The 15,046-nt window shown below is 42.2% G+C and overlaps 1 protein-coding gene across 2 annotated transcripts; it reads left to right on the top strand.

Moving 5' to 3' along the window:
* The first annotated feature begins 4,329 nt into the window (after positions 1-4,329).
* LOC131748937 (diphosphoinositol polyphosphate phosphohydrolase 3-beta) lies at positions 4,330-10,569 on the top strand. 2 transcript variants are annotated; one of them, XM_059051323.2, is made up of 2 exons: positions 4,330-5,194; positions 9,332-10,569. In XM_059051323.2, coding segments are annotated over exons 1-2 (495 nt in total). In that variant the 5' UTR covers positions 4,330-4,700; the 3' UTR covers positions 9,333-10,569. The 2 variants fall into 2 exon arrangements, with proteins under 2 accessions (XP_058907306.1, XP_058907307.1); XM_059051324.2 differs by lacking the exon at positions 9,332-10,569 and having other exon boundaries at positions 4,330-5,195.
* The last annotated feature ends 4,477 nt before the right edge of the window (positions 10,570-15,046 follow it).

The following is a 15,046-nucleotide window of genomic DNA, read 5'->3' as shown; positions in this document are numbered from 1 at the left end:
TACCTAAGAAGTCAACTCTGAACGTCCTCCAAAAATGCCACAACAGAATGAAAACTGGTGGAGCCACGATGGAAAACGGTATGGAGGTTCCTCAAAAATACTAAAAACAGAGTGGCCATATGATCCTGCAATCCCACTCCCGGGCATATATCCGGAGAAAAATACAACTTGAAAAGATACATGCACCCCAAGTGTTCACTGCAGCACTCTTCACAATAGCCAAGACATGGAAACAACCTAAATGTCCACCGACAGAGGAATGGATAAAGAAGATGTGGTACCTATATACAATGGAACACTACTCAGCCACAAAAGAGAATGAAATAATGCCACTTGCAGCAACATGGATGGACCTAGAGATTATCATACTAAGTGAAGTAAGTCAGAAACAGGAAGACAAATACCATATGCTATCACTTATATGTGGAATCTAAAGTATGATGCAAATGAACTTATCTACGAAACAGAAAAGGACTCACAGACATAGAGAGCAGCCTCGCGGTTGCCAAGGGGGCGGAGGCTGGGGGAGGGATGGATAGGGAGTTGGGGATTAGCAGATGCAAAGTATTATATAGAGGATTGATAAACAGCAAGGTTCTACTGTACGGCACAGGGATCTATATTCAATATCCTGTGATAAACCATAACGGAAAAGAACATGGAAAAGAATGTATACATATGTATAACTGAATCACTTTGCTATACAGTAGAAATGAGCACAACGTTGTAAATCAACTACACGTCCGTCAATAAAATAAATTTTTTTAAATGCCACAACAAACCGTAGCTCTTGGTAAAAAGAATCCTTTGGACAAGACATGGTGACTTTGTGAGAGCACAGCTATAGAGACATGAAGACTTGAATTCAAATACTAACTCCACTCTAAGCCTTCTCTTCTATGAAACGGAAATAATAACTGTCTCCTTAGGATTTAATGGGCTGCCAGTTAAACAGGATACAGGGCTCAACACAGGGTCCGGCACAAAGACTGACACGTACAAATATTACATGTCTTAACTTCATCCCTCTCCTTCTGACCCCAGGGAAAGTTCAACGGCAACCTCTTCAAGAAGAGGTGGAATTTCTACTGGGAAACAAACTTTCTTTATTTTTGGTTGGATTTTGATGGATGGCAGTTAATGGTGGTGCCAGCTAGCTCCTGATGCATAAGAAACCACCCCGAATTTTAGTGGCTCTAAACAACAACTGATTCTTTTGCTCATAATTCTGCAGCTCAACGACTTCAGCTGGGCTCGGGTGACTGGTCTTTCTGCTCTTCTCAGAAGGCTGACTTATGCATCCGTGGTCGGTGCTCTATCGGCTAACTGGCTCTGCTGGGGGCTGGATGGTCTAGGATGGTCTCACCTACATTTCTGGCAAAGGAGCCACTGTAAGGTGGGGTGAAGGCGATGCATGGACTGTGGATCTCTCATCATTCACCTAGTCCAGGCTTCTTCACATTGTTGTCATCTTGTTTCAAGAGCAGCACGAGAGGGCAAACCCCCGTGCACAGGCACTTTTCAATTCTCTGCTTGCTTCACACTTGCTATGGTCCCACGGCACAAAGCAAGCTCCATGCCAAGGCCAAGGACAATGTGGGAGGCATGCACGTATCACAGCTGTTGCTGTAACAGTCTGCTACCACAGTGGCTCATGAAACAACCCTGTTCATCAGTGGAGAAACAATGAACTATAGATGAACCAGACAGCAGAGTGCTAGTCTCCCAAAAAAGATTTCTACTCTTCTTTAGAAAAAGTTAAAACTGTCTTGCCCTATTGTTTTAACAGGTGGAAAATAAAATTATTTTATGAAATTTGGAAAAAAAAAACTAATTTGAAAATTTCCTTGGCATTGCGCTAAACCTACAACCTGTGGATCTCTTTATCCAGAAACATGCTATGACTTTGCCAGTAGGAATTCAGTCTCTACCTCCTTCCATATTATAATGTTGCTTCTCCTCCCCCTTCCAATAAATATGCCCCACCCCCGGCACAGACATATTGCATAGGCATAATCTGATGTGGGAGTGATGCAGCCGACTATAAAACGGCACCTCTGGTGAGACAAGGACATAGTACCTGGTAACTGTGAGGCAGACTTGTGATGTGGCTGGGGCCTGTTTGGTCCACACCTCCCTGCAGACACCAGTCCAATCTCCCAGCTTTGCTAAAGCTCCTCTTGATTTATTCAAATAACTTTTAGAGTTGAGTACAAGTTTTATCATTTTCTACTACAATGCCCTAACCATATTTTTTAGGATCCCTCGGTATTTTGTTTACTTTGTAGTGGTTGATATTACTACTGTGATGTCATCGTTTCCCCATTATATTTTCTACAGGGTTATTGCTGGCATACATGACAGCTCTTGGGATTTTCAATGTTAATGTTTATTAACTTCTACCATTTAAAGAAATTTATTTTTACATCGTTTCTTAGGTGTTTCCCAAGAATATATTCCTACCATCTGCTAAGAATGACAATTTTGTCTTCTTTACCAAAATGGTAGGCTTTTTTCTCTTTACAATCTCATTACACGGGAAAGAAAAGCTAAAATGATGTGTAATAATATGGGTGATAATTGGTATATTTGCCTAGATCCTGACTATAATGGATTTTGTTTCTAGTTGTTTAACATCATTTGTGTATTTGTGAGTATGGACACACTGAGGTATACAGCCTGTGCTGAAATCTGTTTTCCTAGTGTTTTGGGTTTTTTGTTTTGTTTTGTTTTGTTTTGTTTGTTTGTTTGTTTTGCCCACACCTCGTGGCATGAGGCAGTTCCCCAGCCAGGGATCCAACCCGTGCCCCATGCATTTAAGCACAGAGTCTTAACCACTGGGCCACCACGGAGGTCCTCCTAGTTTGTTTTCAATCATGCTATGTTGCCTTCCTCCAAATGTTCCTTGATCATCCATATATCGGTAAAAGATGGTCATTAGCACTAGTACCGCTATTGGTTGAGGTCATTCTCTTCATTTCTCCAGTTGACCATTTTCTTCATACAGTTTTATTATATTATGCCCATATATTTTTGTCATATTATGCTCTAGATATTGAGGGTAGTCTTGCCTCCAGGAACAGAGTCATTTTTCTGAGCTATTTGGATATACGCGGCGTGGAACAGACCCTGGCAAGCTGAACTAACTTGTTATTTAAAAACCGGACTGTATGTTTCATAACCATTTTCCACATACCGTTCCGATTCAATTTCCCCTTGATGAATGGATTATTTCACTGGAAAAGTGAGTTGTTGTGATCCTGCGTGCCTGATGCCAGCAGAGGGTCTGTGAGTAAGAGAGAGACAAAGATGCCTAAGTTGCAATAAGGCAAAAGGGAGGGGATATCAGAGGTCTTCTCCATAGGTTACTGTGAGAGCGGGGAAACAATAAGAAAAAATACAAAGGAGGGGGAAGGCTTTAGGGTGTTACATCTGGGGCTGTGGGAGGGCCACTTCTTGGCCAAGGGGACAGGATGACCAGACAGAGGTGAGAGAGCACCAAGTGGCCCTGCTGAATTCAGTCCCAGGCCAGGAGGCTTCTAAAACTCAAAATGCAAAATATGAAGGGACTGCCAGAGGCACGTTTCCCAAAGCCTCAACCAGTACTTCTCAATGAGAAAGAGTCAAGGGTGCAGTGTGTGGAGGGGAGAGATTCCTGGGATTTAATAAAACACTGCTTTGGGTGCTTCTCCAGCTATTGGGTGAACATGACCCAAAGTGCAGAGGCCTGAACCAAGTAGGTGAGGAGTTTACTGCTGAGGAAACCGAGGACCAGAGGTTAGGTAAGATGTCAATAGGGGTTCAAGGAAGGTGTTCACTTATGGCCTGTGCCAAGATGCCCGGCAAGGTGAAGAACCTGTTGAAGAAACAAAACTGCATGATATGACTCAGCAAAGATTAGGTACTGTTTTGTAAAGAATACAGAGGATCGTCTTGACAAAACCGGGGCCTTCCTGTAAATAAGCCGGTACTCTACCTTCTGAGTGATGACGAGGACCATACGCACTTGACCGTCCGTCCAGTGTGTAAAACGACTGCGTGTGTGTTTCCTGCAACCTGGCGGGGAGGGTGAGGAGAAACGTCCGACCTCGCCACAGCCACGTCTGGCTCGAAGGTACACGTGGAGGCAAGCTTGGCCCAAGTCACAAGGCGGTGCATTTCACCCCGGGGGATGCAGATTCCCAGCCCGGAGGTGCGGGGCGCCTGCGCAGTGCGCCCCAAGCGCCGCGCGCTGCGGGAGCCGCGAGACCCCCGCCCCTCGCCCTCCGACGGGAACGCGCACGTGCCCGGGGACGCGGACGCGCCCGCGAATGCGCCTCACCTCGCTCAACCCCGGCCCCGTCGGCTGAGGAGGGAGGGACGAGGACGTGCACCGGAGACGCGGGTGGGCTCCGCGCAGAATGGCGGGCTCCAGGGCGGAGGCGGGGATGGGGGCGGTGGCGGCGGCGCCTCCTCCACTCAGGCGTCTGCGCCCGGGACCCCCCGGCCGCGCGGGGGGACGGACCGACTGACGTACCTCGCGCGCCCCCGCCTCCGTCCCCGCCCCCGCCTCATCTTCCCCGAGCTCCCGGGGCTCGCGGGCTGAGACGCTTCTCTCTCCTCGCACGTCGCCGCGGCCCTTTCTCTCCGCAGCACCTCGGAGTCCCTCGGCCCGGTGGCGGCGGCAGCGGGGACCCGAGCAGCGGCGAGCGGCCTCGAGGATGAAGTGCAAGCCGAACCAGACGCGGACCTACGACCCGGAGGGGTTCAAGAAGCGGGCGGCGTGCCTGTGCTTCCGGAGCGAGCGCGAGGACGAGGTGCTGTTAGTGAGTAGCAGTCGGTACCCGGACCGCTGGATCGTGCCGGGCGGGGGCATGGAGCCCGAGGAGGAGCCGGGCGGTGCTGCAGTCCGCGAGGTGTACGAAGAGGCGGGAGTCAAGGGGAAGTTAGGCCGGCTCCTGGGCATTTTCGAGGAGAACCAAGATCGCAAGCACAGAACGTACGTGTATGTACTGACTGTCACTGAGATTCTGGAGGATTGGGAAGATTCGGTTAGCATTGGGAGGAAGCGAGAGTGGTTCAAAATCGAAGATGCGATCAAGGTTCTCCAGTGCCACAAGCCCGTGCATGCCGAATATCTGCAAAAACTAAAGCTGGGCGGTTCCCCAACCAATGGAAACTCCATGGCCCCGTCCCTGCCAGAGAGCGATCCCTAGTATGTACCGCTCCTGCACAGACTCTTGCTTTCCACCTACCTGACAGTAGATAGTGCCCGGAGCACCCCTGGTGCCGTGTGCGGTCTCACCGGGAGGAGGGAGGCTTCTTTTGTTTCCTTGGCAGACCTCTGAATCACGCTTGCAAACTGTCTCAGTTGCCAGGCTCTGCTTTCAGACATTTTGCACGTTTTTCAGATGCTTTCAGAATCGCTTCTTGGTAGCACTGTAACACATTTCAGAAAGCCAAAGCCACATGGGATTTATTGGTTTGTTTGTTTTGTTTGTTTGTTTGTTATAAAGGTGCCTTAACTGCTGACCCAGTCTTTGGGGGGCGTGTGTGTGTGTACACGTGTATACGTGTTGTGTTTCTTTTTTTTTTACAGTTCACACGTGTGTGTGTGTCCGTATGTGTCTGCGTGTGTCTGTGTGTGTATGTGCACTTTGGTATCAGTCTTGTGGTTTTTTTGTAGTGAAGGCCTTTAAAATCTGATCACCTTGGTTGTATGGCAACTTCATTAATTTTTTTCTCTTAAGTTGTTTTCTCATTCACAGCATTAGCCCTTGTCAGCAAGCTCTTCTGTGATAGGAATTGGTTTGAAGGACAAGTGTTGAATTTCAAAGAAGTATTTAAGAATTATTTTTTGTCTGCGTTGGATCTTCGTTGCTGCTTGTGGCCTTTCTCTGGTTGCAGCGAGCAGGGGCTACTCTTGGTTGCGGTTCGCGGGCTTCTCATTGCGGTGGCTTCTCTTGTTGCGGAGCACGGGCTCTAGGCATGCGGGTTTCAGTAGTTGTGGTACGCAGTGTCAGCAGTTGTGGCTCGTGGGCTCTAGAGCGCTGGCTGAGTAGTTGTGGCGCATGGGCTTAGTTGCTCCGCAGCATGTGGGATCTTTCTGGACCAGGGATCAAACCTGTGTCCCCTGCATTGGCAGGCGGATTCTTAACCACTGCACCACCAGGGAAATTTTACATCATGTGCTCTTTCCACACTGAACAATAATTTTATCTTCAGATATGTGATCTAATTTGCCCTTTTCAGAAACTGCTTAATTCATATGCAGGTAATTCGATTTTCAGAACATTTTCACAGCTGGTAGTTTTTTACTTCTTACTTGAAATGACTATTTCCCATTTAGCCCGATTGTAGCTTAGCAAGATATTATTTTATAGAGTAAATGCTCTCTCGGGAAGTTATTGTTATGTACATATCCTGATATGTACATATTATGAAAACTGTATTCTGAGTGTGATTTAGCGTGCTTAACTTCCAACTCCCATTGCTCCTTTCTCAGTGCCCTAGAACAACCGTGGTTCTCTCATTGTAAACTAGTCTTTGAAAGAAAGTCCGTATATTTGAATTTGTGATAGTCCATTTAAACTTGTCTGAATTCCAGTAGCCAAAGGACTAGAATATTATATGGTAATTACATCCCAGTTGAGTGAGTTAGCTTTCTGGATATGCAGCTGCTACAGACTTCTCAAACTGTTAGGACACCTGGCCGATCTCTCCTAAGGATTTAGGATAAAGGTTTTGTGTCACATGACAGACTTTTTCGGGTACCAAGTTAAAAGCGCTTACGTTTGCCTCAGCACTTGCTTGAAATTAGGGATCCTATCTAAAGTGCATAGGTCTCTTTTGGAACTACCTTTATTCCCCTAGCCATAGTAAGTAGGTAGAGTAAAGCCTACTTCATGAAGTGGGTATTGGTACATAGAAAGATCATTTTAAATTTTTAGGGCAACCTAGAATGTGTCATACTTCTTAATCATTATTGATAAATATTTTGTGTCAGTCAACTAACTTTGGGGTGGTCACTGTTAATGAACTCTGTATTAAGAAATTTTGAAAGTGTAGAAACTTGGAACTCTTGATCTTTTCTCAAGAAGGTTAAGGAAAAGCCTACTTTGTGAAAAGAGGATGGGTGGGGGATGTCTTTCTATACATAACATTTAACATCGTAAAAATATTCTACAGATCAATAATAATATAAGTGGATAATAACTGTAATTTAAACACTTTTTTCTTCTACAAATTAACCTTTTAAAAAGAACACAATCACTGGCAGAATTGAATATCACTACATTTTCTTTTTCAACTTTGGTGCCAATTTTTAAAATAAGATCTTTGCTATATAGAAATATGTCTAAATAAAGTATGTATTGTAATGGACAAAACTAATGTTGCCAAAGGAATGAGTAGAGAAGGAACAGCTTTTAAAAACCAATTATATTATTTCATATTCAAAATTATGTAGAATTATCAAATATGTGTTTCAAAAATACGTTTTTGTACAGAAAGATATCTTATTTTTTAAACAAACTTTCTAAATCCCACAAGTTGACGTTTCCTATTCTAACAATCCAAATCAATGAATGATATTCTCAGTAACCTGAAATTTTTCAAAGTATACAGTAACAGCAGTGATATTGGATTATTGTTTTATGACCATTTCATATATAATACTGCCTCCATCTAAAATGTTGCTACAAGCACCTGGGAGGTTTAACTTGTACATGGCATCCTTAGAGATAATAATGCACCATCTTGTTTTGACTTTTCAACTCCTATTTGACAAATGTGAAAAGTACAGTGTTGATGTTAATCAGCTCTTGTTAGCCTGCAGATATTTGCTGTGTTTAATTCTGAAAGATTTGTATTGAGTTCTATCACTTGCTAGGATTATCTTCGGTTCCCAGTTATCTTCAATTTATGCTGTCTGTAAGACTCCTTTCATTTCTAAATTGCAAAAGAACATTTTACAGTTATCACACTTTAAGCTTTCAAATTCACATGGGCAGTTCTTGTTATGCTTTTGGAGTTCGGTCAAGAAAAAGTTAAATGAAAGAACCTAAAAAGCCTTTCATTTTAAAAGAGAAATCCAAAGAATTCAGCTTTAAACAGTTGACACAGAGGTAACAAACCAAATGGTATCTAGTTAACCTCCATCCTCCAAGAACTTGATCCATCAACAGTTGGAATTTTCTTCCTACAGTCATTACATAGCACCTATGCATAAGATTATTACACTAAAAATGTACAGATGAATCTTTCAATTCATTCCCTCCAGAAAGGAAACAGTGCATTGATAAAAGATAATTAAGACTTTCAGACATGAGGTAGAAATTTGTTTCCAGCATATTTTTAAAGACTAGGTTTTTTCCCCCAAACTGGGCAAGTGCCTTAACAAAAGTTTTAAGAAGACATGTTTGAGTAAAGGTAATATTGATATGTTTGATATATCATTTCACTGGATGCCCAATATATTGTATTTTCTGAGAAACCTGTTTTGCTGATCAGATCACTGTTGAAAGAAGTAACTCCGAAAGGGATGGGGGTGGCTATAAATATTTTGAATTCTGTTGTATGGTTTAATTTTAAAAGAAGTATAAATATTTCAATATTTTTATGTTTAGAAACATCAGATAAATATTGGTGTGTGTGTGCGTGCACACGGGCTCACATGCGTGTAAGCAACAGGAATAGGCAGCTCTAAAGTACTAGCAACATTAGAGAGCCCTTCTGGGACAGATGGGTAAAGGGTTCTGAAGCTGGAGCTGCTCCTCTCACTTCCCTTTAGGTGGAAGAAAGAGCGATTCCTCCATCAATAGTTGTTAACTGGGAAAAGGAAGGTGAAAATGCTGCTTTAAACCTACAGTACTAACAACTGGCCAGAGTTTTCTTTTTCAGGGTTCCTTTTGTGGAAGCACCAAGCAAAACAGGAAATATTTTCAACATTGTTCTAATATTTTAATCATCTTTCTGAATGACTGTTTGGCCTATTAGACTATGAACTCTTTGAGGACTAGGACTCAGCCTGAATCCTGCCCATATCCTCAGAGCCTAGAACAGTGGCTAAAATTTGGAGACATCTGTCATTGATCCACAGATTAGAAATGTCTACTACCAGTGTTTTCTATAACACTGTAATACTAGTGTATTGATTTCTTAGCTTTATATTTTAACTAGGACAATCTGTTATTCCTCAGGCTCTCATGTGGCCTTATAGTTGAACTGCATTAGATAATTCACTGAAGGCTTTTCCAATACAAAATGGTTGATGAACCATACTTCAGTAAATATTTGTTGACTAGAGGAATTGATGAACCAATAAAACTATTAATGAGATATTTTTTTTTAGGTGAATGGCATAGATGTTGTTCAGATTTACTTTGAAAGAATCAAGTATGTGAACCCTATGATGAATGGAATTGTGAAGACAGGTGAGCTCTTTCACACTCCCAAGGACACAGCTCGTCCTATCCTTTTGGACACTTCCTCCCTGTTTATTACAATGACTACTCTCCAGGTTGTTGCACTACTACTATATCTGTACAGACTTCTAATTTGGCACCTATGGCCTTTTTTGTGCTTTTATGATTATATGTCAGTATTTCCCACCAGGTTATGTGACCTTGAGTGCAAAGACCTTACTTATTTCCTTCGTCTTTTTTTTATATATCTAGCATATAAGACATCACTAGAAATATGGTAGACATCACTGAAGGTTTGTCTAAAAGATTAATATATTGTAATGACACTAAGTGGTAAAGCATTTACCTTCTAATCTGCTGTTAGTACAGCAAATGCTGTCTGTTTAGCTTATATGTGGCTTTTGTATATCAGGTGTCACACAAGTGTTTAAAGGCATTTGTGAGATATTAGAAAGCAAAAGTTCTTACTCATATGTCTATGTCATCCCAGACATTATGTGCCTGCTAATGGCAGTACACTACACTACCTATGAAAAAATATATTTCATATCTTTTAACCTAAATCTGACTGTGCCTCTAGACATAACTCCTGATCTGTAGAAAATACAGGGAACAGAGAAACATTACTCTACATCACAGAGATGATATGAGCAGAATCCAGACTGCAGGAAACTACAGGACAAATGACCTAGTACCTTCAGTAAATGATTGCCAGAATGAAAGAAATGGAGGATGAACCTATAGATTAAAAGAGATTAAGAGACTTAACCAGTTGTAATATATGGATCTTTTTCCAGTTGTAATATATGGATCTTTTTTAGATCCTGATTTGACTAAACTGTAAAATAAATACATTTTGAGACAATCTGGATAATTTGAAAATTGACTTGATATTTGATATTAGTTGGAATAATATTATTGTGGTTATGTTGAAAATAAGAGTCCTTATCTTTAAGCGATATATTCTCAACTATTTACAGTTGAAATGATGTCTGGAATTTGCTTCAGAATAATAAGTCTGGATGTTAATTGTGTTGGAGATATTGATGAAACAAGAGTGGCCTTGACTTGATAATTGTTGAAGCTGGGTGATGGTTAAATGATGGCTCATTATATATGTTTCTCTCCACGTTTGTATATTTGACATTTTCCATAATAAAAAGTTAACAAAACATTATCAGAATTCTTATTAAAGCTAATATATGAGACATTGAGAAGAAGAAAAATTTAGATTGTTTAGTAAATGTTGGTTCTGGGGTGCCATTTCTGGCCCAAGAGGTCAAATGCCCAAAAAGAGGGGGGCAACATACCCTGGAATAGTTAGTGTTTCCCTTGCTACAGACCATTGTTAGGAGTTTTTTTCTCAATTTGGCCCATGGAAATAAGAAGAGTTAAATTTTTATTTATGTCTGTCAGAAAATGGGAATGGATCCTCATGTTCTCTTGAGCAAGATTTTTGACAACACTTAAGTCCAGTTCATATCAATGTGAAAACCAAAGGGGTGAAGTCTCCAGGGAGCAAATTTATGGAATTATAAAAATCCACAAATTGCTTTTTTTGAATAGTTTTTTAGAAGAATAATGTCTGTAGAATGTGTTAGTTACACATTCATTAATTTTAAAGTTATACTTGAAGGTAGGTGACACAGGAAAGTAAGTAGTTAACATTCTTGACTGCAGTGAACCATTTTGTGTTTCACAGACTGCAGATATTCCTTCAGTTTTGAACTGCACTTAGAATTATGTAAAGGCTAAAAATCTTCTAGGTCAGAGTTAATGAAGCCGTACTGAAATCAACAAACATAGGGTCTGTCCTGACTTATTTTGTGGGTCAAGGAGCAGCAGGCAGAAAGTGAGAACAACTTTGGAGGTCCCTTCCAGGGAAGATAAACACCTTCATAAGTATGAAGGGACTTCCCTGGTGGCGCGGTGGTTAAGAATCCTCCTGCAAATGCAGGGGACATGGGTTCGAGCCCTGGTCCGGGAAGATCCCACATGCTGCGGAGCAACTAAACCCGTGCAGCACAACTACTGAGCATGTGCTCTAGAGCCCATGAGCCACAACTACTGAGCCTGTGTGCCACAACTACTGAAGTCTGTGCGCCTAGAGCCCATGCTCCACGACAAGAGAAGGCACTGCAGTGAGAAGCCTGGGCACCACAATGAAGAGTAGTCCCCACTCACTGTAACCAGATAAAGCCTGCACACAGCAACAAAGACCCAATGCAGCCAAAAATAATAAAATAAATAAGTTCATAAGTGTGAAGGGCTGTGAAAATGAAGCTGCCCATTCTACTCCTTACTGTCCTCTAGGTTGTGTTCCAATCACATGAGCAAGCAGTTCCCCCAGAAACAACTGTTTCCTGGAAGAGAGGAGATGAAAGATTTACCTCAGAGCCCTTTACTGCTCACAGCTGTGCAGAGCTTTCACTTTCAAGGTTCCCCTGTTAGAAGGAACAGAAAAATTACAAAAAGTTTTTCATTCATCTTTCCCTGGAAGTTTTTTCCTAACTTGAGTTTACTCTGATTTTAGCAGATTTTTTTAATTTGGTGGCAAACAGAGCTAGGGGAATAGAATGGTAGGTGATGGTTATAATTACAACAAATAGTGGTTTAGAGTCCAACAGGCCATGATTCAAAGTTGGCCTGACTATCTGCTAGCTGTGTGGCCTCTGCCAAGTTACTTTACCTGCCTAATCTTCAGTTTCCTCATCTGAAAAATGGGGACAATCATAGCCCCTGCCTCTGTAAACAGCACTGCTTCTGAAAAACCCTTCTTGATCTCCTGGGGTGAGGTATACTCTGATGTTCCCAGGTACCCCATTGCTTTGTTATTTGATAGTTCTTATCAAAATTATACTTATTAGCCTGCATGTCTCTACCTTCTAAACTCTGAGGTTCCCCTGGCTCTGTGACCCAGACCAGGTTGTCTCTGTCTCCAGAGTCTGGCACAGAGCCTGGAACATGGTGCCCCACAGGTGTTCATAACATTTTTATTATATAAATGATTGTCATACATCCTACATGTCAAAAATATATTGCCGTTATTTTACCAGGTATTTGTTTACTGGAAATGTGAAAAATGAGACACCATAAGACTGTGGTTTGTACTCCATTTTCTCTTTATTGGGAAGAATATTTTGTCTATAAATGATGTTTCCATTTTTCAGAATCTTCCAGTACCAATTATTCGTAACTTCTTAGCTTCATAAAGTACTATGGGATATTCGCTCAGGTGGTGAACTGGCCCCCACAGTTGCATTTGATAATTTACTGAAGGCTTCTCAAATACAAATGATTGAAAGAAATAGTAAGCCCTCAGTATTAAGTTTAAGAACTGTTGAATGAATACAAATGTGCTAATTATTTTATTTTATGGGTAAAAGATATAACTAACAATCAGGATTATATGGTAACAAATCCACACATACAAGACAAGCCAAGGCCAAGACCTGACTGATTGGACTGGTAAAGATACAATGAGCAACTTTTAGATGTAGACAGTTTATTACTTAAATATACAATGCAAAGGAAAATGAGCCAAAGGTGCCAGCTCCCCAGGCGCTTGCCCCACATTCCCTAAAAGACAACAAAGAAACAAAAGGGGCTGTGTGATGGTAATGCAAGTTTTGGAATACTCCATTACTGAACAGCCACATCTAGACTGCAGCTGAGTGCTTTTATGTTCTCCAGGTCTGTTCTAAGGGGCACAGGACAGAAAGCCCCATACCTCATCAGAAACTGGTATGTGATGAGAAACTGCCTCATGACAGACTCCTAGAGGAGATAAGGAGGTGTGTGGGAGATGGCCTTGTACCGGCTCCTTACAGCATTCCATCTCCTCATGTTCTGGGAGGTCATGAGGCATTTAACCAAGACTCAGATTAGCTGCAGTTCAAGCCTATGTGGAGACATGCAAGGGTGTCAGGCCACCATGGAGGAGCCATTCCCCTACAACTCCATTTTCCCTTCACATGTCCAGCTAGGAAGTCTTTCTGTAAACAGAGGCCACCAGTCATGGGCACTCTAAAGACACAATGGACCTCCATCCAAAATTTGGTTCAGATGTCAAGACTGATGATACTACTAACACACCAAGAGGATATTCAAAGATTTATTACTCACAAAAAAAGGCTTTATGGAGAGAGCAGGACAGGCTTCCAAAGCTGGTTTGAAAATGTCTTGAGAGAACAGGAAAGGAGACTGACTTGAATTTTTATTGCAGTTAGAGGGTGGGGATGAAGTGAGCGTTGCAATGCACAGCCACACACATTTCTGGAGACTAGTGAGTCCAAAATCTGCAGTGTGGGCTGGCAGCTGAGAAATGAAGGAGAGCCAGTGGTACAGTTTCTGTCCAAAGGCTGGCAATCTGGAGACCCAGAAGAGCTGATGGTACATTATGAAGTCTGAAGGTTGCCTGCTGGAGAATTCTCTCTTGCTTGGGGGAGGTTGTTCTTGTTCTATTCAGGCTTCAACTGAGTAGATGAGGCCCACATACATCATGGAGGGCAACCTATTTACACTGAGTTAAGTGTTAATCTCATCCAAAACACCCTCCAAGTTGACACATAAAATTAACCGTCACAAATCTACCCCCAGCCCAGTCAACTCAGCACTTTTACACATCTCCTAAAGTCATACTTACTCTCCAAATTATGACAGTAACTAGGTCATCTTTCCACCTAACATGATACAAGGATCCTGCGTACACCAAAAATGCACTAAGTCCTTCCCCAGAAGAGAAGGTAAAGTCCTTGAGTCAAGTTTACTCTTCTTCTTGATATCCTGTAACTAAAATACTATGATGCAAAGTTAATACTTAAATACTATGATATATAAAGTGAATACATCTTGTGTTACATGATAAGGGGTTAACAGAGGGAAGGAAAGAAAGGTATTATACACACACAAACATACACATAAACATATAACAAAAAAGGAGGAAATACTCAGGACAGTTACAGTCCTCATTTTTGTAACAGGTCATGTGGTCACAGCTGGTATTCATAAATACCTTCTTCCTCTGTTCCATAATCCCTTTGCCTTCAACAAGCACCACAGGTGGTTGTGGTTCTTTACCTGGAGGGGCAACCCAAACCTTCATTCTCGAAGGGTCTGGGCCATTACTAATCCTGCCTGGATTGGGTTGTTGTAGCTTTCCATTTACTTGAATCACAGGGCATACAATACCAAGAGATGCTCTAGGGCATCTCCTGTATTGCAGACATGCTCTTCCTTACCTCTGTTATAGAATAGCAGCCCAATTTCCCCATGGTAGTCAAGATCAATTACCCCAGCCACCACAGTAACTCTCTTTGCCTACTGATTCAGAGGCATAAGGAGCCCCAAATGGACAGATTGCAGTCTTAACTTCTAGTTCAATGGAATCATTGTTGTGTCTGCTGAAGGAACCTCTAGGTGAGCAGAGCATAATATGAGAACAGGAAGCAAAAATTTTGCTAGTGGGTCACTAGAGGTACCATTTTCACCCCTTGATTCCTGGACCCATGAATCCTGGCTATGGGAAAAACAGAACCATATGTTAGATGTTGACTGAGAGCACATACAGCCTCCTGGAGAAGCTTGCCCAGCCCTACAAGGTATTATCACCTGCAAGGTATTACTCAGTGTAACTGAGTCCT

The sequence above is a fragment of the Kogia breviceps genome, chromosome X, assembly GCF_026419965.1.
Source record: "Kogia breviceps isolate mKogBre1 chromosome X, mKogBre1 haplotype 1, whole genome shotgun sequence".
Taxonomy (NCBI): domain Eukaryota; kingdom Metazoa; phylum Chordata; class Mammalia; order Artiodactyla; family Physeteridae; genus Kogia; species Kogia breviceps.
The sequence above is the reverse complement of the archived record's forward strand: the minus strand, read 5'-3'. Positions and strand labels throughout refer to the sequence as shown.